Here is a 20,537-nt window from a genome sequence, read left to right as displayed (position 1 = left end):
ATAACTGCCATGACTTGTGTCTGGGAGTATGCTTAATTAATGAGACAAAGATGAACAAGTCTTGTTACAAAACGTGAAATACACTTAGGGTGTGTTTGATTGGAGGGAATGGGAGGGAAAATGAGCCCCTCCCCTCATTTGGTTAAAAATTTTGGAGGGGAGGGGAGCTAAAATGTCCCCTCCCCTCCCCTACCCTTCCCCATTTTGGCTCCCCTCCAAAATGGGGATTTTTGGAGGGGAGTCAAAATTTTAGACCATTATGTCCTTATAGTTTTTTAAATATTCCACTTTTACTCATAAAATATATTATTATAATATTTATTTCAAATAAAAAATATATTATCCTAAGTAAAAAAATAAAAAATATATACATTATTATAATTAAAAATATATTATAAAAATTATTTAAAAATAAAAAATTATAATATATAAAATTAATTGTTTTTATAAATATATTATTTATTAAATATATTTTAAAGCTGAAAAAAAAGATAGCCTAAAGAAAATAAAATTCCATTTTTCTTAGAGCATATAAAATTTGTTAATTTGATTATTTTAAATATATTATTATATTAATTAGAATAAAAAATTACTATACCAATTTTTTAATACACATATTAACATGATAAGACTGAATTTTTATTAAATTATATAATTTAAATTAAGATGTAAATTAATTTATATAACATATCAATAAAAAACATAAACTAATATGTCAGGGTAAAATGGTAAATTGATTATTACTATCCCTCCCCTCCCCTCCTTGAACCAAACAAGGGATCATTAAATACCCTCTCCTCCCCTCCTTTTAATCAAACCAAACAAGGTGAGGATAAAACCTCCCTTCTCCCTCCCTACCCCTCCCTCCCCTCAAACCAAACAGGCCCTTAATCTCGTATGCACAACATTAAGCCATTTGTATGGCAAGTGATAAAGGGAGTGGTGAAGTTAGGAATAAATATTAATATAATTTGAAGGAGAAAATAATGGTGGCAGTAATGATGGAAGTTGGGGACACATCTTCGTCATGGAAAGCCTCCTTCCATATTAATTGCCCCTCTGCATCCCATCACTTACAACTTGCGTACGTAATTTTTGGGTGTGCTGGCCCTTATCTTTTATATTTTTGGTCAAGCCCAATTAACTCCCACCATTATTCCGTTGACTACACCGACTCAAATACTCCATTTGAGCAAGTAAATATCATGTTTTCGTACCAACATTCAAATGTGTATGTTCATGTTATATGAAATAAAAAATACGTAAGCAACAAGTCATTTTAGTGATAGTGTCACTTATCATATTTGGATGAGGTTTTGAATTTTAACGTAACGTTAACATATTTGTATTTGTTTAAATTAACCGTAATAGAAAAAAGTAAAAACTGTCCTCCTCCTTTTTTTTTCCCGAAGTAAATCTAAGCAAAATCACTTGAACTCTTGCATCTCGCATGAGGCATGGCAGAGTAGAGTTTTTGTCTTTGGGCATGGGCAGGTTTCTAGTGTTTAAACATAGGTAAGAAGGCGCGGCCTAACATGCCAGAGATTGTTGGGCGGACCAAGGAGAAGAACGCTGGGCCTTTTTCTGCCCAAAAACCTGGGCCTTTGGGTCCTGTTGTCCTCTCAAAGTTCCAAGTTTCTAAGCAGAAATACAATGCCGCGAAATATGCTTCTACTCTTCTGATTCTTAATATAAGACTTAATTATTGAGTTGATTTTAATTTTAAATATAAGATTCATTTATCATATTTATCAGTTTTCTCTAAATTACCCCTATGGATACTCTCTCAACCATAATCAAGTAGAAGAGAGAGAGGAGGTATTAAGAAAGATGATTATGATGTTTTAGGAAAAATATGTCATATTTTTTATAATTAATTAATTTACATAAATTTTTTAATTTAATCAAATTAATTAAATGGATCTTATATTAAGGATCGGAAGAATATTTATTTATTATATTCAGGACTTAGACATTCTTACACAACGGTTATATAACCGCACGTGTGGCTCCGTCAGATATTAACAAGAAGGAACAGTACCAACATATAATTGTGCAATCCATCAGGACCATTTTTCATTTTAAGAAATAAATAATAATAATTTGAGATTATTGATATAATCGAACTCACAACTTCTTATTTATATTACTAGGCCAGCTATGAGATTGTAGACAAGCCTTTGCGATGTTAAAACCCCTGCACTCGCGCTCTCTCTCTGTTCTGGGTATGAATCAATGATAGGTTTGAGAAGTTAGAGGAGGTCAACGTTTATCCAACTTTTGCTCCTATTTACGGACCAATGCGCTTTAATTTGATCGTTGGATTGAAGAATCTATCATCCCACACATTATTATACTAATATGTGTAATTGATATAAGATAAATCTCATATTATAAACATGCATACGAAAGTAATTAAGTCAATTTTTTTTATATTTGGTATGCTAAGTAATGTCTGACCAAAAAACTTGACATATTAAATATGAAAAAATTGATATAAACATTGTTAGGACAAGGACAAAGAGAAATATGTCATAATGGTAAAGCTGTGTCTCATGAAATGCTCCTTTTGTTTTTAGCTACTGCCTTTACTCTTAAGTATAAGAGCCAGTTGACTAATTTGAAAAGATTAAGAAAGTAAGTTGAGTTAGTTATTTGTCCTAAATAGGCGTCGTCTTTCCTAAAATATCATTACTAATCAAGTGTATTGACTATAACTTTTATTGTTAAAAGGGCTACTTTGAAAAAATATATATAAATATTAGACACAAAATAGATCGGAGTCTTATATTTAAGATCAAAATAAAAATAAAGCAGAGTTTTATATTTAAGACAGGAGGTAGTATGTTTTATAAAGCAACGTTGGAGAAATATGTCACGACGGTAAAGCTGTGTCTCATGAAATGCTCCTTTTGTTTTTAGATATGTTTTATAAAGCAATGTTTCATATATATATATATATTTATTTCATTAACAGTTTCCGAACACTTATAACTTTATAGAGTTATTTTAAGAATATATTTTTATGAAAATCATGTGGTCAAGTGAAGTTGTGAACAGCTGAACATCAACATATTTGTAAATACGCACTGACTATAACAACTCCTTCCACGTCATATATGCACGTAGGCTTGATTTGAGGGTCTGAGACATAAATGAGAAATCGCCTCTTGAATAGTACTAATAGAGCTCCAAACCCGAATAAATAGTACAGGGACAAATAACGGAATAACCGGTCTCGACAGAAAAAAAGACGGCGTTTAACTTTGACCGTCATCCGATCGGCATCTGTCCCTGTGAAGAGTGGAGTTCCGGTGGTGGAAGATGGTAGCGCGGGGAATGTCGCGCGGTGACCTGGCACAACATGTTGCATCATTGACCTCACCAGGCTGCTCTCTCTCCCACCTTCAATCTCCTCCCTAAACGATGTCGTTTCCCAACCATCCTCCTCCTCACTCCTCCTCCTCTCGAGGCCCCTTCCACCGCCGCGCTCAGTCCGAGGGCCAATTCCGATTGCCCGACCACTTCGATCTCGAACCTTGCTTCTTCGATGGCCCTTCCTTCGCCTTTGAAGATCTAGCAGCATCGGAGGAAGACCTCCTCTCCGCCTATATGGATCTTGACAAGTCCGGATCCCAACTTAACTGTGCATTAGCCGACCCCAAACCTGGTACCTCCGACACTAATAATGCCAATGGCGGATCCGTTGGAACTAGCGGTGACGGTGACAAGCCTGCCAGGCCTCGGCATCGGCACAGCAATTCAGCCGATGGGACTTTCGTGCTCGAGGCCATTGACTATAAGAAGGCAATGGCTCCGGATAAGCTTGCCGAATTGTGGATTGTTGATCCTAAGCGAGCAAAGAGGTATGATTCTTCATCTATATTGTGCATAGTCTTCTCGTGGATGTGGGTTTAGATTTTCTTCATTATATAACTTGAGGGAGGAACTTGGTTTTTGGATGAGAGTGAGCATGAGCCATTTATATTTGTTTCGAAGAAGAAAATATGGAATCTGTTTTGCCATTTCGGACCGCGCTGGACCATAATGTGGCTCCAAATATGCATGCTCAGGAGTAACACATTGGATTCTGGGGTATTAGCTCTTAAGTTTGTGATTCATTATTGAGGTTCGAAACTTTTAAATTCTCTATTGTCTACATGCGTAGTGATGATTCTTATTTCTGTTTCTTAAAGAGTTTCCGAAACTGTGCATCTGACGCAGGATTCTGGCAAATCGCCAATCTGCCGCTCGTTCAAAAGAGAGGAAAGCGCGCTATGTAGTAGAACTTGAGAAAAAAATTCAATCCCTTCAAACAGAAGCAACCACTCTTTCCGCTCAATTAAATCTTTTCCAGGTGCTTACTGAAAGATGAATCCATCCTGTTTTGTTGATTAATCATCACATTCACAAACCTTTATCTGAGTAACTTCACAGAACTGATACAATTACTTATAGGGACAGCGACAATCTTCTCAGCCATATCCATGCTTAAGTATGAAGTTGGTGTATATGTGATATGTGATCTTGGATTATTCACAGAATGGTGACTTATATGATTAGTCATTGATATTGTCTGATTTGAAATTTGTCAACAAACCTTATACGCAAATATGTTTCTTTCTTACTTATATTTGAAGCATTTGGACTCTATAGTTCAAATAATCATATATTCTTATCAGATTCTTTAAACGCAGGTGGAAAATAACTGATAATGAAGCATATCCGATCATGAGCTAAACAAGCAGAAATTTTCTATGTTTACTATTTAATTATGACAGATGACAGATTGGATCTTCTTCATAGTTCAAACCCTTTTTGCCAAGTTGTGATGTGTTGTTGGTATTATTCCGTTATTAGTTATTTGTCATTTTTTTTTGCTTCCAGCGATCATTCTGCAGATGCTTATATTTTCTGACTTCTTATAGACTAGTTGTCAAAATGCTCATACATGATGGTGAGGATGCTTTATATGGTACTAGTGCCGATCTAAGACAATTATTTGAAATTTACTCTATTTTCAGAGAGATACGACTGGTTTGACTAGTGAAAATACAGAACTGAAGCTTCGGTTACAAGCTATGGAGCAACAAGCTAAGTTACGTGATGGTAAGTTTCAATTTTCAATCAAACTAGGGTTTGAGTGCTTTATTTGTGCGACCATCTTTTTGGGGTGGGGGATGGCGGGTTAAATTCAGATTACCTGCAGCAGTCTGGTCTAATTTCATTTTTGCACCCTGTGGTCTAAAACTACTTATTTTGTGCACCTTCTGAGCTTTACTCTGTTATCAGATAGGTCCAATTTTTAACAGAAATGGAACAGGTTACCAAACAAACCCTGTTCATTCCCTGATGGATTCTTTCCTAGTCAGATAAATCCCTAATTACCCAAAATGCTACTTCCAAGTCCCATTCTGCCTTGATACCTTTTTTTCCCCCTCATGATGTACCTTAATTTGTTGGATATAACATATTTGGAGCATTCGGGGAGTCGGGGAATTAAATGAATATCAAAGGTTCGGACTGTCGCTTTTTAATGGGGCAGCAAATAGGCCAAATCATAACTCATAAGGAAGTGATCTGAAATTTTCTCTTTTTCCCCGTTCTTTGATCTCTGTCTCAATTGTTACTCGCTATACAAGTTCTATCTCTGACATTAATTCCACAGCAACTATGCTAGCTTTTGTTTTGCCTAAGTTTGAGCAGAATAAAAATAATTTTCCATAAAGTTGTCGGAAATTCTTTTAAACTTTTGATGACATCTATACCATGGAACCACAGCTCATATGTAAACTTTTAAGCTTTCTAGGGGTTCTTAGAGGTTTCCTGGAGTGTTATGTGGTCCTAGGAAATCAATAACCCACTGCTGATATTTCTCGTGTTATAGTATTAGTTAGCTTAACATGCTCTCATTGCTTGCTTAAATATAACTCTCGAGACTTCAAATTTCGATAACTAATTCTGCAGCTTTAAACGAAGCACTGAAGAAAGAGGTCGATAGGCTTAAGGTTGCTACTGGAGAGACAGTAACTCCAACCTTAACCCAAACCTACAATGTGCAAGCGCATCAAATCCCATACCCTCAAGGTTCTTTCTTCTTACATCAGTCACAGTGTGGACCAGTTGGTGAACCTCAGATTATGCAAATGCAACACTTACATGCACTCTCATCTAGTTTACCAAATCCTCATCAGCCGCCGCTTGCAATAGCCAGCCCGCACGACTTGTCGGAAATGTTGCCTCAGGAATCTATTGGCCAATTTCAGGGGCTTGAGATAAGCACCGGGGGTGCCCCCATTCTGACGCCTGATGGTTCCTCTGGTTCTGTCAAACAAATCAGCAGTGCCTTTTGACGCAAATTTGATTAACCAACATGTCACCGCCCAGTTTATTGAATTGTTCATAGACTGACGTTAGCGAGACACGAAGGTATTCTTTTTCTCTGCAATTAATTCTTTACTTGATCAAATTTCAGATTGTTGGCGGCTTATTCAGGGTCCCCGAGCTCACTCTTCCAAAATTTTGTTAGCCTTGTCTGAATTTGAGTTCCTTTTATTGATATTACCACGAGAGACCTTTACAGTCCTATCCTTTCTGCTACTGTTATTTTTTTCCCAACAATGGGACATGTACTTCATTTTTTCGGTACGAGTATAAACACATAACAGACCCTTGCATTCAATGAGGTATTGTCTCTTAGTTTGGGCGTGCATGTGTTTGGATGACCAATTAGGTGTTTTTGTCAGATCTAACTTTCTACTGTTGTTGAACAAAGAACCTGGTCCTCATTAATGTTATCTGGTAAAGCTCAAACACTTGGACATGGGTTGCTACGAATGGACCGTCATGTTTTATTCTTGTCTATTCGAAACTTCACTTGGTTTGTCATGTTTTGTGCCTCCTCGCAATTTTGGAGAGGACATTGTGTGTAGCTATGAGCTCCACATATTTCCATCCCCTATCTCTTTGCTCTACGATCTGTTGAGAGAGGCTCCTGCCAGGACTCTCGCCCCACTCTCCTCGAGGTTACGTTCTTTTTTCCCGGCCCATGAAGTTACACATTTTAATTTGAGTGCGAATAAAGATTGTAATTGAGGGGTGAAAAGTTTTGAATTTTAAATTTTTTAACAGTTGAAAATTTCCATTGTACACCTAGTTATCTGGTCGTTCGTATCCAGCGGCAAATGAAAGGTAGGCGCGAAATCCTTTGGGAAAGTGATAGATATTTAAGATATTGTAAGAGATATTAATTGAAATTTACCTTTGATAATCAATATCAGTAGAAACTACGTAATCAAACAGATTGACATATATTTCTTAAGTTATGAAGGAGAAAAAGTTGTTATTTATGCTTTTTAGAAGTTTTTTAAAACTTGTAAATTTAGTTCTAATTTCAACTATTCATTAAAAATTAATTTGTATAATTTTTTTACTTAGTTATAATTTGGAAAGAGTTCAATAATAATTTGAAGTTTTTATTAAAAAAAACTTGAGGCATTTTAAATGTCATTTTCCTGAATTCTTATTGTCCCTGTTCCTCCCCACCACTACTAAAAGTCGAGAGTGTGATGTGCAAGTGTGTTTTAGTTAACAAATCTTCTTTCATATCTTCCTTTTTATTGAGCAAACTCCTTTCATCTCTAAATATTTAAATTTCCAAACAAATGATAATTCCTACCGAGGGTAGATATATGGAAAGCCAAAGGGTACAAGTGGAATTTAAAATCCAACCATTAAGACCCTTACATATTCTTGAAATGTTTATTGTGGGTATTATTTTAGCAAGACGCGTATCATCAATAACTCCGCCCTCACGGAGGCTTTTTTATGAATTCCATTGACGGAATAAATAAGGCAAACAGTATTACAGTATTTTTATTTTTTTAAAAAAAAAATCAAAGTAGCTTTTGGGTCTGGCGAGTAGCCGCAAGTATTGAATGAAATTATTGAAATGTTCAACTTGGTGTTTCACACTGTAGTCGCAATTAATGCTCCTTTGTCTTTGGCCTCAAAAAACAACAGAGGAAACAAAAAAAAAAGTATCATAATCACAGTTTTAACTTGTTACTCTTCTAGTTCTATTTTGTAAGTTATTTCTAACATATTTTATATAAAATAAAAAAATCTTAAATTTCATTAATTTTTATTTAAAATTCAATAATTTTATAATTTTATTCTTATTTAATATACATAATATTTCATATAAATAAAATCAATACCATAATAAATAAAATGTAAAATTGTACATCTATACAAATTTTTTTTCTTGATATCCTATAAATAGAATTAAAAAAATATATTCTTTTCCTATCCCATAAACAGGACTAGAGGAGTATTATCAAAACCTAACTAGTTCCCAAATCCGTTCGTACGACACGTGCAGGACCCAAGAAGGGACATTCTAATTAACCCCCTTCCGACGTTTCATTTCAACAAAAAAATTTTGTGGGCCAACTTAGATCCTCCAATATCACCCATGATGTGCATAACTTTGGTGCAAGTTGTGAATGTTCAGTCTAATCTCAATTTTTTGGATGGAAGGAAAAATAGGAGAAAGAGAAAGGGAAGAACTGGTGTAAAAGAAAACTTTTTAAAATAAAAAAAATTACCATTTTTGACCGTTTTCTTTCATAATATTCTTTCCTCTTTAGTCTTCTCTCCTTTCAAAATAGTTAGCCCTCGCATCAAGCTACTACAACACTGGGTGAAGTGATGCTGTTTTAATGAAACAACAAACGATGTAATAAACAACAATGAGAGAGATCTTTTTGATAAAATTAGATTGGAAACAAATAAAAATTAAGTCTTATGTACATTATGTCAGCCATCACACTAAGCAAATGGGATGATGATATTTTGGATTATTACATATGGATAATATCCATACAATGACAAATAACATATCAAATAAAGTGATAAAGACCATTCTGATAAGATAGGATTGAAAACCCAAAACAACAAAATTCAAACATTAATTACTCACATCATGCGTAGAGTCAAAAAGACGTGTGTAAAGAGAGAAAAATTGAATCCTGTGTGTATTTCACACTCTTGTAGGTCAAATTCATGTATAGAATATAAGACTGGTATGAGAGATTTTCAAATGAAAAGAAGTTAGATATTCACATTGTGAGTTGTAACGAAAAATTGTCATCTTACAACGGTTGTGAAGGGCCAACATCGCATTGAATGCACATGGGAGGGTGTTGAACATGTAGTTTTAACTTACACACCAGACGAAACTAACTCTCTTTAAGGCTGTCTCTGTGTCTCTGTGTTGTACATGGGGGGGCCATTTCCCTTAACCACCCTTAGACAATGACCCTTTGAATCCCTTTCAGCCATTTGTTCCATCCATTTCTAGGCTTCTTTTTTTGTTTCCTTCTTCTTCATCAAGTGGGGTTTCCGGTCTGGACAGCCCCTTGTGGTCACCACATTCGATTGGTTCCTACACTAACTACATATTCAGACAAAATCCACATGCTTTTTTGTGGACCTCGTTTCAGTATGCTATTCAAGTAGGCCTTTCTTTTATGAAAGAGGGGGAAATTTCATTAAACAATGAAATTATAAAGGGTGATACAAACCAAAAACACTTGTGCATCATCAAATAATTACAACAAAACGAAATATGAATAAACTAGAGACATCAAAAGATATTCTAAATGTTTATAGTCTGTCTGGTGAGATCAGATAATTCTTTGACAAAACGATCAATCTAAAAGGGTGAAGGTATGGTATTTCTAAAAACACAATGATTTCGAGACGCACAGAGTTTCTAACAGGAATTTCAAAAGTGATTTCAATTGTAGCTTAATTTTGAATGCAGCTCGCATTGAGCGAAGGAGTTAAAACTCAACTTCATTTGGCAAGATGATATTGTCTAGAATATTATCCGAATCCTTTTTTATTTACGCTCACAAACAGTGTTCAATTAGGTCTTATTATTAGAGAGAAGATATATTCTTTTGGATATATACAACTTTCATTTGGATTCTTCCTTCTGTTTTAATTGTTTTCATCTACTTCTTTTTAGACTCAGTTTTCTGAAGAAAAAGGGAATGTTGATGTTGCGAAGTCATGCATGCAAGCATATTTCTTAGTCTATGGGGCAGTTTTTATAATTAGTGCTCTCCCTTTTCTGGTTTTTGTGCTTTTTTGAATTGAAGTTTCTAACTCTGTATTTGAAAATTCATGAAAACTTGATATTTTCCATCATGACTTTAAGCCATAACTTGTTTTTGATTTGTTTGCACAAAAGAAGAAAACTTTTGACTTATATGTGCCTAAATTGGTGAACCCAAATGAGTGGTTCATTATCTTGTATAATATTTTAGAAACACTGATGCGAATAAAGGAAAAGGTCAGATTTCGGAGTACACCACTAGAGAATAAAAGTGGTAAATTTCCTATTATTTGGATAGCAAAAGAAAATTAATTAAAGGAGAGAAAGAAAATCGAAGAAGGAAAAGACTCCCCTCCTATTTTTTTCTTTATCCGGACAAACCTAGTAAACATGGTTAACAGTGAGATTGTTGGCCAATATGTAGTCAAGTTTTTGAAGATTTGTAGTTTATATGTTTAATTATGGTGTTTAATTGTGAGTAGGATTGGGTTAATACGAGAAGCATCAGATAAGATAAAATTAAACCTATCAATAAATGTATAATAAAGTGAAACAACTCAAGTCTTAAGATTTTAAATTAAAATACGATGTCGATTTCACTATTCTTCACTCCTGATCACTCTTTTGTACTATTTGCCCATTTCAGGCTTATTATTCATTGTGTCCCATCTCTGCCCCCATTCCCTACAACCATGAAATAAAGTTCAGAACATTTTAAATTTATTGTTAGACACGAGTAAAAATTGAAACTTTTTTCAGCAATCTGAAAGGTATGAGGTAAATCAAATTCCTCCATCATATTCCATATTAATAAGACAAAAATTGATGGTAGAGAGTTAATTTTCCGATGACATGAAAAGACACATTTATTAGGGCATATTAAGTGATTAATTGTTAGTAATCATAATGAAACCCTGTCCCTAACTGTGACAAACAGCAGAGAAGATGATTTATCACAATCCGTCTAATCTCATTAAAGCTTAAATGCAAACATACTTGACACACAAGTCATAATCACACTTTAGTTAAAAAAAATCCTTTTAGGCACAATACAGAGCAACAAGCAAATCCCAAAAGGGATTTTATGTTAGTGTTCATTCTAATTTTTTTTTTGGTCAATATGTTCATTCTAAGTTAAGTAGCCAACTTAAGTTTTGTCAGCTATCTAAAGGATTTTACATTTAAAATCTGAAAATATTAATAATTATTAATTAATTATATATCCACCACGCAAGGGATACTTCGGGTTTCTTATTGTTTCCCTCACATTGACTGTTGACCTTCCGAAGCTGGGGAAAAAAATTATTAGCTAGGCCACGATTCAAAGTTATCATCCTACTTTTTGATAATTCATCATTGAAACATCAACTTTAAAGGGAAAAAAATAAACATTTTTGCTAGTTGAATACTACCTCAAATCGTAATTATAAAACCTCGTTTGCAGTCTATAAATGAGGTCTTATAATTAGAACTGGGGGTAGTATTAATTTTAAATTGATGAGAATTATAAATACTACTCCTCCGGTCCTTAATATAGGACCCAATTGTTGAGTTGGTTTTAGTCCTAAATATAAGACCCATTTCTCATATTTATCAATTTTCTCTAAATTACCCCTATAGATATTCTCTAAACCATAATCAAGTAGAAAAGGGAGAAAGGTATTAAGAAAGATGATCATGGTATTTTAGGAAAAACATGTCACATTTCTTATAATTAACTAACTTACCTAACTTCCTTAATCTAATCAAATTAATCAAATGGGTCTTATATTAAGGACCCGAGGAGTATATCAATATGATAATCGAGGTCCAGGTCCATGTCATGCCATCACACCAGTTGGTATGATAAAAAGAAATTAAATGAAATCCAAAACAAATAATAATAAACCACATAATTTTTTATATATTAATTATTTATGTCATCATTTTTTTCATTTTTTTATTCTTAATATTTTGTGCATCCAACGTGATATTTGAGTCATTACTTTTTTTTCCAGCCAATGATTTATTAGTATTATCCTCTTCTGTTGTAAACGCCTATATAAATACATAAATATATATATATATTCCTTTCTTGACTGAGAACGCAGAAGAACACAAGTAGGCTCAAGTTTTATTTAGAGAAGACGACGTTTTAGGGCAATGGACCGCAAAGAGCGGGACTTGCATGTGCTCCTAACATGGTAGGCCCATCTTCAGATCCTCCCAGTTTTTCTTTTCTTTTTTTTGGTTTTTTTAAATCTTCCCAAATTTTTCTCTGCTCATTAATGCCGAGATTGATGCCTTCAAGAGTCATCATTTAATAAGTAAATGATTTTCGAAGTTTTCAAAGTTTTTGTTTTTTATTAACAATAAACTAGTCCTCCTGTTTCTAAATATAATCATCATAATTTATGCTCTTTGTTTTATCTTTTCTAGCTCTTATCCCCAAATCCCACCACGTGTACGTTTGACCTTTTTTCCCTCAAAGTTCACTAACCAAATTCCTTTTCGATTGCAGAAACAACCACATCAGTTTATATTTTTTGCTTACTGCGATAATTTGTCTTATAATAACAAGTAACCGACAATGGACTCTGAGTGGTTTGTGAAATGACTTTGTTTATAGATTTCTAAGAGAGTTAGGCATGAAAATGAACAAAAGAAACAATCTTTGGCTCTTTTTCAGCACTGGGTAATATATTTTTAACGAGCTCTCTGCATTTTCTTTGAAGGTCTCTGGATTTGAGCAGGATGACACACGTGGAATCAGATTACTTGAGCTCTTGGTATCAGAAATATGCTATACCGTTCTGTTTATTCATGTCGGTAGTCTGCACAGACTGAGATCCTCCTGCATTATTAATAAATCCTTTCACATTTAGATTCTTGAACAATTTTGTCCCCTTCTTACATAATGAGACGGGGTAAATCAACATTCTTCAAGGATTGAGATGCTCTCATTGACATTTAGATGTTTTTGCTTTGATTGATATTCAAACTTCAATCTTCCAGGTTAGTCAAACTTTATTGCTATGAATTGTCCTTTTAAGCTCTGTTAGGTTTTGACAGACTTCATTACCAAGAATGGTTTATTTTGATTTGGACGTGAAGTGAGAATGAAGGAAAAAGTAAAGTGGGCTGCTTTATTTACCAAAGTTCATTAGAGTATGCTATTTTGGACATAACTAAAGGTTAAGTATGGTGTAGCACACTGTTACACCAGAATTAGCGACTTTACTGTCGTGTGTACAAGAGTTTCCATACCGTGATTTCAGGGAAGATTTAGAAGAAAACTCCATGTTAAAGACCTCGAGAAATAAGCATAAAGTATTAGAGAAAATTATAGGGAAACGGTTGAAGAATGCATGTGCCAAGTGGGACCGTAGATTAAGCAGTTGGTAGTCTAACTGAAACATTTGCATGTGCTCCTTCGTTTCTTCTAATGACTTTGAGAAAAAAATTTATGAAATATGAATCTCTTTTTCTACCTCAGAATTGCTAATTTGTCCCTTTCAACCATGGGACCCCACTTCCGAGTCTTCTCTAGTTTCCTATATAAGCATACTACCTTCTGCTATGCTCAAAGCAGCAAAAGCTCTCATATCTCACTAAACTCCTCTGTTTTCCCTCTTCTCTAAGAATTAGCTAGCACACAACACAATGGCCATTGCAGCTACATTCTCTGCTTTCTCTCTTCTCTTCCTCCTCCTTCTTAACCTTCAAGGCTCCTTTGGTGATAACGGAGGATGGCAAGGAGGCCATGCCACATTTTATGGTGGGGGTGATGCTTCCGGGACAATGGGTAAGTTTGAGAACAACATATTCTCATTTGGAATTTATGTATCCATTATAGGCTTTAAGTCTGCTATCATGAGTCAAAAAGTTGGAACCTTTTCATCTGGGTTTTGCGTTTCTGATAAGATTATGTGTTGTTCTTGCAGGAGGAGCTTGTGGGTATGGGAATTTATACAGTCAAGGTTATGGAAAAAACACTGCAGCACTGAGCACTGCTCTGTTCAACAATGGTCTGAGTTGTGGATCTTGCTATGAGATGAGATGCAGCGGCGACCCCAAATGGTGCCTTCCTGGTTCTATCATGGTCACGGCCACTAACTTCTGCCCTCCTAACTATGCCTTGGCTAATAACAACGGAGGCTGGTGCAACCCTCCTCTCCAACACTTTGATCTCGCTGAGCCTGCTTTCTTGCAGATTGCTCAATACAAAGCTGGGATTGTTCCTATTTCATTCAGAAGGTAAAAATAAAATAAACACCACATGTACTGTTATATTTCGTATCTGTCCTTATTATCTAGAGAACATAAACTAACTTGATTTTTTTTTCCTGATTTGGAAACAGAGTGCCCTGTGTTAAGAAAGGAGGGATCAGATTCACCATCAATGGCCACTCATACTTCAACTTGGTTCTGGTCACAAACGTTGGAGGAGCTGGGGATGTTCATTCTGTGTCAATCAAAGGGTCAAGGACAGGATGGCAAACCATGTCAAGGAACTGGGGCCAGAACTGGCAAAGCAATGCCTACCTCAATGGGCAGAGCCTGTCCTTCCAGGTCACAACCAGTGATGGCAGAACCATTACTAGCAACAATGTTGTGCCAGCAAACTGGCAATTTGGACAGACCTTTGAGGGCGGACAATTTTAGAGAGCTTTTAAGGTCACAGTTTAAAGTTATATTTGTGTAATATAATTGGGCTTGTTTGTTTTACGATTGTGAGGGGAAGAAAGAAAGAGGGGTAGATTAGGAGGAGGAGTTCTTCATGCCAATATGGCTTCTAACGCAGAGGTGGCTATATGGCACCCGCTAGGCCTATTATATATATAATAGTTGTTTTAGTTTAGGGATCTTCAATTCATCACTGCCTTTTGATTGTTTGAGGTGAAGGGCAGTGAATATCTCATTTATAGCCCTGTATATTTAATTTCCCAAATGGTCTAAAAGCCAAGGTGGGGCAAGTTATATATCAATCTAATGAGCATGCTTGTTGCAAAAGTCTTCTTCGTCTTCTGCTATTTTGGTTTGCTAGTCGTTGTTCTAATGAAATAGTTAAGAAAGCACTTTTTTTTTTTAATATAGCTTGAGTGTTCGGTTTCAAATATTTCAAATAACGAGTTGGCAAAAAAAAAAAAAGATGACAAAAGTAAATGTAGAAATGAGCTTATTGTCAATATTCTCGGAGAAATTTTGAGCACATAAACTAGTAAAGTTTTGTATGGTAATCTACAATAAAAAAAATCTTTTTTATTATTTGGGAGAATTACAGGGAAGAAAAATATTGCATAACAGCTCTTCAAAGTTGCTATTGCCTACTCTGAAACTTGTTATTACAGGCTGTTTAGGTTGTTATTAAGACTTTTTAGTAATTTTTTTTTGGACCTCATTATAATTCTCCCTTGATTATTAAAAAACATATTCATAACAATTATTTTGGTCTTATTATCACCTTCATAAGTTTTTTTAATGTTTAGGAATTGACTTTAACTTTTCATCCACAACTGTTCTTATTTTATTTCATCAAACAAGACCAAATTCTTACTTTATTTCTTGATAAGACGAATTCTTACTTTATTTCTAAGTCTTGTATACAAATTATTGATATAATTGTACACAGTTTCGAACAATTTTTTTCCTATTCGTAATTTAAAAGAGAGACACAACTGCCAATATCCGGAAAAAATTGATACAAGCACATTCGTCCCTTGTTATATTTTTGGTAGGCAAGGAAAAAAAAAGGGTTGTGTGAACACTGACCAGTACTGCTAATATACAGAAAATCACTAATGTGCAAATTAGAAATTTGAGGGTTTGATTGTTAATAGAGTTGCGAGGCACATGGAAGTCAATTAGTTTTAGTTGCACCTTCAAAAATATAAGTGGTACCAAACCTCCTAAAAGTCAATCAAGGGACTGATCAGTAAGAAATAAAATTAAACCAAAAAAAAAAAAAAGAAAGAAAGAATAGGACCAACTTCTTCATACTCATTCGTACGCAGACAGACTTGTCTGTTTCTCGTTGCCCTTTTGACTATGCCAATGTTTGGACCATTCATAACGTGCAACATTGCTCCTTCCTTTTTCCTCACCTACACTCTAACCAACTCTCCCGCAACCTTGTCCTCATTTAATCACTATTTTTTTTTCGTATTCTTTTTTTTGTATTAAATCATGCAAGAGTAGGCACTAACTAAGAACATGGTGCTCCATATGCATTTATGTATGCAAAATTTGTTGGTCAGCTCAATAATTTATAACCCTTATCTTGTTCTTTTCAAGTGAAGTATGGTTGAAGTATTTTCCATTTTGTGGTATTCACGTAGTACAGCTGATGCTTAGACTTGATGGTCAGCTCAATAAATTATAACCCTTGTCTAGTTTTTTTTTAAAAAAAAAAAAATTCCGACCACAATAAACTAACCATTACACGAAGATATGTGGTATGGAAAGAAATGCATGGTGCACAAACATGTCTTGGATGCCGCGTTTTATTTAATTTCCGTGGAACTCAACATTTCTGGAAGGATGAGTAAGTCCTGGGTGAGTTGTTAACCATAGAACAAATAGGTAGTTGAAATTTCAGTTGACTTCAGATTTGATCGAGAAAGTGATGAAAACCTCCAACAGTTATTTCATACGTATATGGGTTAATGAATATAGTTTATAACTTGGGTAATAGTAAAAGTTCTTATAAACTTATATTTTAGATTAGTATTGATCATTTATATTTTAAATAAATCGATAACTTTTTTTCCCTGTTCATTCGGCCAATAGCTTCGCTCAGGAGATGTTAAGTTTAAATATAATGGTATTCCATAGGTTTTACCGTATGCATAAGCCACTATAGGATCTTAAATATACACGTTATGGGCGGGTAAAAGAGGAAACTGGCCGGACAATTCAGGTTGTCAGGTCGCACAGACAAACTTTTCCAACCCTTTTTGGCCTAAAAACGCTTCTGATGGGCTATCCTTTCTTCAAAGGCCCCAGGAGGCAGCAGTTCAATCTCATAACCCATAAAAGAATGCTTCACTTTAATCTCTCACTTCGCAGCGTCTCCAATTCGTTGACCATTTGCCAATGTTCTGGAGAGAGGCTGGTCTCACCAAAGCTCAAGGACATGAGACGACCCATTGTTAACCATCTGTTGTGAGCAGGACAACAAAGCATGCACTCAATATACAGTTTAGATATGAAAAACAATGCTAGCATTAGCAATGCAAGGAGTATGTTGCTAACTTGCTAAGATCTTGGGGATTTAAACTCCTATCAGCTTGTCTTGCTGCAACTAAATCATTTTCTACCACCTGCAAACACAAGCCACCGGTATAAAGCCTCCAAAGATGCTTCAAGTTGTGTCATTTTAACAGATTAAGAGTCAAAATAACAGGAAGGAATCCAAGCACTCAGCATGAGCGAGACTATTTTAATTTGTTGGTTAACTATTTTCCTGTCAACTCAAAAGAGGCCTAGTTGATCTGAACTTTAACAAGATGACGCAAACCTTCTGCATTTCTGATTCAATAGAATGCGGTAGCTGTCTAACAGTAGCCAAATACCACCTCCAAGAGTCTAAAGCTTCTCCAACAACAGTTTCAGTAGCATTTACAACAGAAGGTCGGAAGGGTACAACTACATCAGCTGGCAAGATATTTGATTTCCCTTCTGACATGACTAGCAGCTGGACATCGGTGGCCATTTCCATTTTGTAGTACTTGAAGTCATATTCCAGCTGAAACACAGTATGAAATGTTAGTTTCTTCACCTCTACTTTCAAATAAAACAATTGCAAACAAGCAGCTGCAAAAGGAGAACAGCATTTTAAATTTTGTCAAATCTTTTGAGGAATGTTAGACATTTCTAGCAGTTGTGCAAGGCATTTATAAATTTGTCTTCTAAATGGACAGTCATACTAAAACAATTCCCATGACTAAAACGAGTGCCAGACAAGAAAATAGCTACCTTTTGAAAACTCCATTAAATTTTTCAGAAGCCTTGCATTCTCCACACCCACAGAGTTGAGGGCTCCCGCCTTTAATTTTGTTCATCAACAATTAAGTGAGTGCCTTCAGCTAGCTGCAGAGCTCCAGTAACCAGTCTAGAGCATCAACACAGGCACCCATAAATGCGTGTTAATATAAGAAATAAGGTGCCCGTAAATCAGAAGAACTAGAAATTAGAATTACCTGTTTGTATCATAATCTTTCCTTGGCGCAAGTGCAGTTGTGTTTAGGTACTCCACGGTAAGGGGTATACAATGTGTGAAAGGCAAGAGATTCTTCACAGCAAGAATTAATAAATTTCCAAAGGCAGACATAGTTTCTTTGCTAAAGCAAGTAAGATTTAGTGAAAGCTTGCCCACCGCAAGAGTGTCTGCTCTAGCATGTACCTGCTCAAGAACAGACTATCATTATAAGGGTCCTCAATTGTGAGGATAGCTGGAAAAATACCATACGCTGAATACGAATTGTTAGCCAGACAGAATCAAGGCAGCATTTACAAAACCATGAAATGACTGGGGAGAAACTTCTAAGAACTACGTACCCTGGATAGAAGATGTAGCAACAAGTAATGAGCAGCCACAGCATCATTGCCAAGAACGGACGTGAGATGTCTGAGTAGAGCTTCCCTGATCTCTCTGATCAAGTGAGATTTTGGCTGCGAGATCATGTACATCCTTTTTCAGCAAAGACTTTCCAATCAATGAAAATAACAAGAGAACCCAGCTCAAGATGTAGAACTTTAAACATACGAATCAAATTCCAAGTCAATCATTCAGATTAAGTGAATTATACTTAAGCAAGCATGCAAATTACCTCTATTAGGTTATTCTGAAGAAATCTGAACTGCAAGTTTTCTGTGAACAAAACAATGAAGGCGTGGCACCTGCACCACAGAGGAAAATGGATATGCATATGTTAAAAACCAGATACTATGTCACCATAACATTAAATTGATGCTCCTTATAGTTGTGCCTGAAGAACAAGGAAGCCTGTCAGATTAATATATGCTTTGGGGGGGGGGAAAACAGGCGTTTTAATTCAATTAAGCATTAAATTGTCTGGAAGTGACAATAAAGTAGAGTTTTAGAGCTAAGTTATGTTTTGTCACACTTAAAGAACTCTTCCGACTTTCAAGTGACTAATCCCAGGAAAGGACCTGCCATGGCAGGAAGAAATTGTGTGAAAGTTGTAACAACACCCCCCCCCCAATAAAAAACAAAAGTTTGTCCCTTAAAATCCAGAACTTGTGCAAACACGCAACGAACAAATCTCCACGACACGAGATGGGGATTGGTAATTCTTTCATTGTAAATTGCAATAAACACCTTGTTAGCTGGAAAATGCTGCAATGGGTCATCACAAAAATCATCTGAAAATTCAGAATCTCTGCTGCCCACAGGAGGCTCCGCACTAGATGCAAGGATACCCACAAACTCAAATACATCATTCAGCTTTAAGTCAGATTCCGGAGAATCATATATCTGTGAAAAAAAGAATGAAAATGAAGGAAAAAGACTGAGAACTTCAGAAAAAATGTAAAGCAATAACATGAATAAAAGCTTTTATAAAAACGAAAAATCTATGTCAATAAATTTCATAAGAAATTAAGAGAGGGACAGACAGAGAACAGTTCTTACCTTCACAAGACAAGGAAGTGAATTACCATCACAGCCTTGCACAATACTCATACCAGAGCTAGAACTCTCAGGCAAAGCTCCCTGAGATTGGGTAGCAAGGGAAGTGTGTTCATCTTCTCTCTGTAAATTACGCCCAACAAAAACCATTAAGGCCAATGGCCAATCCTTGAAAGAATCACTACCAGAGCCCACTAATATGTCTGAAGATTTAAAAAAAACATAAACACTAGAAAGAAGCTACACTATTCATAATTTGTGAACAGCCCAAATACATAAAAATTTTACATTTTATGTTGATATTGGTAAAAATTTGGGGGGGGGGGTCAAATCAAGTCAAAGTGATACAACTAGAGCTAGCAAATCATGCAATCAAGACCTAAAGCAAGCCACTTAAGAACATAACTCATGGTTGCTTCTCTTCAGTGAATGAAATAAAGAAAAAAAGAATGAGTAGCATAAGTTCTACATACCATCTTTTTGGTATCTGGAGAGCCTTGAACCGTATCAGCTGAGACCTATGAATTCAGTATGCTGGTAAGAATGATGAAATATAAATTATCCAGCAATTAATGCTGCAAAATTTCCAAAAACAACCTAAAACTCACTTGTAGGTGTCAATTAATCACTCCCTTTTATGCACAAAAAAAAAATACCAAGAGAATATTAAATTAGAAAATGCATTAATATCTTGTAACCAAATCATTTGAAGGCAAGTCACTCAATCAAAAAAGAACTAATGTTAAATTGACAATTTGCTACTCATCAACTAATTATTTG

General features: G+C 35.3%; 2 protein-coding genes and 1 pseudogene across 2 annotated transcripts; 2 read left to right on the top strand and 1 right to left on the bottom strand.

Moving 5' to 3' along the window:
• The first annotated feature begins 3,273 nt into the window (after positions 1-3,273).
• LOC114749455 (bZIP transcription factor 18) lies at positions 3,274-6,561 on the top strand. Its single transcript, XM_028937954.1, has 4 exons — positions 3,274-3,866; positions 4,225-4,357; positions 5,025-5,109; positions 5,968-6,561. The coding sequence occupies exons 1-4, from the start codon at positions 3,427-3,429 to the stop codon at positions 6,351-6,353; spliced, it is 1,044 nt and encodes a 347-aa protein (XP_028793787.1). The 5' UTR covers positions 3,274-3,426; the 3' UTR covers positions 6,354-6,561.
• Positions 6,562-13,696: 7,135 nt separating this feature from the next.
• On the top strand, positions 13,697-15,118 carry LOC114749453 (expansin-A8-like). The gene is made up of 3 exons (XM_028937951.1): positions 13,697-13,910; positions 14,050-14,362; positions 14,467-15,118. The coding sequence occupies exons 1-3, from the start codon at positions 13,769-13,771 to the stop codon at positions 14,768-14,770; spliced, it is 759 nt and encodes a 252-aa protein (XP_028793784.1). The 5' UTR covers positions 13,697-13,768; the 3' UTR covers positions 14,771-15,118.
• A 1,764-nt stretch (positions 15,119-16,882) lies between these two features.
• LOC114749458 (mini-chromosome maintenance complex-binding protein-like) lies at positions 16,883-20,302 on the bottom strand (annotated as a pseudogene).
• Between the last annotated feature and the right edge of the window lie 235 nt (positions 20,303-20,537).

The sequence above is a fragment of the Neltuma alba genome, unplaced genomic scaffold (genome assembly GCF_004799145.2).
Source record: "Neltuma alba isolate B1F8T4 unplaced genomic scaffold, ASM479914v2 tig00006052_pilon, whole genome shotgun sequence".
NCBI classification, from domain to species: domain Eukaryota; kingdom Viridiplantae; phylum Streptophyta; class Magnoliopsida; order Fabales; family Fabaceae; genus Neltuma; species Neltuma alba.
Note: the sequence above shows the minus strand (reverse complement) of the source record. Positions and strands in the feature narration are given on the sequence as shown.

Excerpts from the sequence above, each read along its gene's own strand:
- LOC114749455 (XM_028937954.1), top strand. The coding sequence starts at position 3,427 with ATGTCGTTTCCCAACCATCCTCCTCCTCACTCCTCCTCCTCTCGAGGC. Across the intron at positions 3,867-4,224 it reads GATCCTAAGCGAGCAAAGAG|GATTCTGGCAAATCGCCAAT; the intron begins GTATGATTCTTC and ends CATCTGACGCAG. Across the intron at positions 4,358-5,024 it reads CTCAATTAAATCTTTTCCAG|AGAGATACGACTGGTTTGAC; the intron begins GTGCTTACTGAA and ends CTCTATTTTCAG.
- LOC114749453 (XM_028937951.1), top strand. The coding sequence starts at position 13,769 with ATGGCCATTGCAGCTACATTCTCTGCTTTCTCTCTTCTCTTCCTCCTC. Across the intron at positions 13,911-14,049 it reads TGATGCTTCCGGGACAATGG|GAGGAGCTTGTGGGTATGGG; the intron begins GTAAGTTTGAGA and ends TTGTTCTTGCAG. Across the intron at positions 14,363-14,466 it reads GTTCCTATTTCATTCAGAAG|AGTGCCCTGTGTTAAGAAAG; the intron begins GTAAAAATAAAA and ends ATTTGGAAACAG.